At 41.1% G+C, this 3626-nt stretch overlaps 1 protein-coding gene across 1 annotated transcript; it reads right to left on the bottom strand.

Moving 5' to 3' along the window:
- Window positions 1–1190: 1190 nt before the first annotated feature.
- Window positions 1191–2659, bottom strand: LOC119814016 (seminal vesicle secretory protein 2-like). The gene is made up of 2 exons (XM_038329262.1): window positions 2587–2659; window positions 1191–2359 (listed from the first exon to the last, which is right to left on the bottom strand). Exons 1-2 carry the CDS (start codon window positions 2657–2659, stop codon window positions 1191–1193), a joined length of 1242 nt encoding a protein of 413 aa, XP_038185190.1.
- Window positions 2660–3626: the final 967 nt, after the last annotated feature.

Here is a 3626-nt window from a genome sequence, read left to right as displayed (position 1 = left end):
AGGCAAACAAAGTAGTGAACACTGTCTTTCTGTTCAGGCTCAGGTTCCACTCCCAAGGTTTCAAATGTCTAACAATGACCTGTATATACTTCCTACCTTGTGCTCACTTTTGGACTGGTCCTGTATCACAAGCACAGTTTTAAAAAGAAAACAACAAGAGCAAAACAACCTTTTACTTTGTTCTTGGAGACTCTCGTACTTATATATGGTGTATTCTGATTACTGCCAATGCTGCCATCTTCTATCTTCTGTTCATCTTGACTACCCCACTTCTCCCTACAGGCCCCCTTCTCACAATCATGTCTTTTTATTTCATTTTATGACCAGCTGAGTCTAACCAGGGCCCCTAACATGACCACAAGCCTGGGACTGTCCATTGGACTCTACCAGGCTCATCATTAGGCAATTGAAGATAGTGTCTGCCCCAAACAGAGATCTTTTTTTAATATTTATTTATTTATTTATTTATTGATTTATTATGTATACAGTATTCTGTCTGTGTGTATGTCTGCAGGCCAGAAGAGGGCACCAAACCTCATTACAGATGGTTGAGAGCCACCATGTGGTTGCTGGGAATTGAACTCAGGACCTTTGGAAGAGCAGGCAATGCTCTTAACCACTGAGCCATCTCTCCAGCCCCCAAACAGAGATCTTTGTAATCATATCTTCTATCTGATGGAAAAGAAAGCTAATCCTTAACCCTGTGGTTCTGGTGGAAAACGGAGATAATAGGGACTCAAGAACACCCTGGTGTGGAGAAAGATCTGCAATAATACCTTACATTAATATAAGGAAGAAACCAATTTTTGCCAAGTCAAATTATAAGAAAAAATAAGATTATATCATAAAATGTTAAATATGATTTCATAGGTAGTACACATTTAATAATATAAACTCCATTTATGTTTTAAAAAACCCTGAAAAATACTTCCTTAATGTCAGAGTTCAGTACTCGTTGTTAACCTGAGTAGCTTACTTTGCTTCTCTCATACCTAGTACTCATTTTGCCAGGGCATGCTAATTATCTTTCTCAAAATTTGTAACATAATACTCCTACTGATAGGGACAAATGGGTATCAATCCCATGATGGACCTTATATACCATATGTAGGCATCAGGATAAATATCTCTCCTATTGGTAGAAACATACCTTGATATTGATCTGGCTCTTTAGTTGGTCGATGACTGTATTATCCCTTGAGCTGAGTTTGATATAGGTCTGCCCCTCCCTTTGTAAAATAGCTATCTTGATTAAAATTTCTCCTTTGTTGGTAGTGGTCTTGTGCTTTCTTGTTGTACTGTTCAAGGTATCCCTTATAAGACTGTGAGCGCTCCTGCCCAAACTGGCGCTGCTGCGCAAATTGGGATAAATCTTCCTCTGTTTTCACCTGGCTGGACTTCTGCTGCACAGAGCTCTCATCGTCATCATATTGCTTACGTACTTGTGACAGTTCCTCATTCAGAGCAAATCCTTTATGCTTAGTTTGTTGGGAAAAACCTTTTAGGGATTTTTGTTGGCCAAAAGATTTTAGTTGGGCTTCTTGGGATTTTACTTGGCCATACGATTTTAGTTGGGCGTCTTGGGATTTTACTTGGCCATAAGATTTTAGTTGGGCATCTTGGGATTTTACTTGGCTATAAGATTTTAGTTGGGCGTCTTGGGATTTTACTTGGCCATAAGATTTGAGTTGGGCATCTTGGGATTTTGCCTGACCATAGGATTTTAGTTGGGTCTCTTGAGATTTTACTTGGCTGTAGGATTTTAGTTGGCCATCTTGGGATTTTAGCTGACCGTAGGATTTCAGTTGGGATTCTTCACCATAGGATTTTCGTTGACCATAGGCTTTTAGTTGGGCATCTTGGGATTTTAGTTGGCCAAAAGATTTCACTTGGGAATTTTGAGACTTTAGTTGTCCATAGGATGATTTCAGTTGAGATTCATGGGATTTCACTTGTCCATAGGATTTCACTTGTCCATAGGATTTGACTTGGGAGTTTTGGGATTTTAGTTGTCCATAGGATGACTTCAGTTGAGATTCATGGGATTTCACTTGTCCATAGGATTTCACTTGGGATTCTTGGGATTTTAGTTGGGACACTTGTCCTTTACGACAAAGTGCAGCCCCCTTTACTCCTGTATGTTCTTGTGAAAGACGCGACTGTGACATTTCACCATCCTGGCCATATACTTGGTGTTTCGTTTGCATGAAAACACTTTCTTCATTTGTATCATCACTTCCTCCTTTGAGCCCATAGCTGACATGACCTTTCATAAATCCCGACGAGCTACTAGTGAAGCCACCTTTCATGAAGCCACCTTCTGTGAAGCCACCTTTCGTGAAGCCGCCTTTGGTTCCACCTGGTAATTTATAATAAGAATGTTTGTTATATTGTCTGCATAGTTCATTCCGAGTCTTATTCCAAAACTTGCCTCATAATACTGTTGATGTTTCCTCAAGGGATTTGGGTTTGGGCAGAGAAGAATTAAGTCTCATCAAAAAGATCGCCCTATGGAAGGAATTGCTCACTCCATGAAGGATACTCTCCCCGAGTGACTTTCTCCCTAGTTACCATCCCTGTACTCACCGTACTGCCCAACCACAGCGTCCTGTCTTTCCAGAATGAGGAGCAGAGAAAGGATGAAGACTGAGGACTTCATCTTGTCAGGAAGTGCCTTCACTGAGAACTGAGCTGAGTTGCTCATTTATATCTTCTTTAGCTGGGTGTACCACTGACGTGGCTGAGGCTACAAAAGATGCTGCCCCCCCCTTTTTATTATCTCTAAATGTCAACTTCCTCCCCTCGGCACAGTTGGGGACATTGGTAATGTTGCCAGGGGTTTAGTGCAGGGACGCAATGTTTTCTCTGTCATAGCCTCAGCAAATATTTATCAACCCTCTGAGTTTATCACACACTCTGCATTTTCAAACAAAATCCAGACTAGAGTGGGGAAGGGATATGCCTTTCATGCTCTGAAGGTAGCCAGGGCCGGACCAAGTTTCCCTAGTCAGAGTACACTGGTGTTCTTTCCATTCTGGCATTGTTTAGCATGCTATCTCAAGAAGCCCACGTAGCTACTTGTTTTACATGGAGTTTTACATAGCTTCTCATTTACATGCAAAGAAGCATTCACATGTGTAGAACCACATAGGAAGAGTTGAACAAGAGGAAACCTCTAATAGAGGTTTGAAGAATAAATGGAGAGATTGAAGGTGTAGCTATGTGGTAGACTCTTGCCTGTCACGTGTGAGGCTCTTGACTCAAACCTCGGCTCTGGAAAAAACATAATCAGGGAACATCAATGCCCAAAAGTAGCTCTGAGCTATATAACTATAAACGTTGATGTGCCAATGTCTATATTTATCTAAGAGAGATATGGGTGCTTGCTTTTATGATTAGTTTGCTCTGCTAACTTTGGTAAGACAAGACCGCCATGGTTGTGATGGTTTGTTAGCTGTGGCATTTTAGGTAGTCCGTGTGTGCAGCGGAATGAGCTTGTGGTGTATCTGGAAGGCAAGGTGAAGTGCAGAGGCATTTTAAAGGGGGGAGTATTGCAACAATTGAATAGTGATAAGAATCACTATTGGAAAAATGAGAAAGAGTCTCGCTTTCCTTACTGAATGTAT

This window comes from Arvicola amphibius, chromosome 5 (assembly GCF_903992535.2).
Source record: "Arvicola amphibius chromosome 5, mArvAmp1.2, whole genome shotgun sequence".
NCBI lineage: Eukaryota > Metazoa > Chordata > Mammalia > Rodentia > Cricetidae > Arvicola > Arvicola amphibius.
Note: the sequence above shows the minus strand (reverse complement) of the source record. Positions and strands in the feature narration are given on the sequence as shown.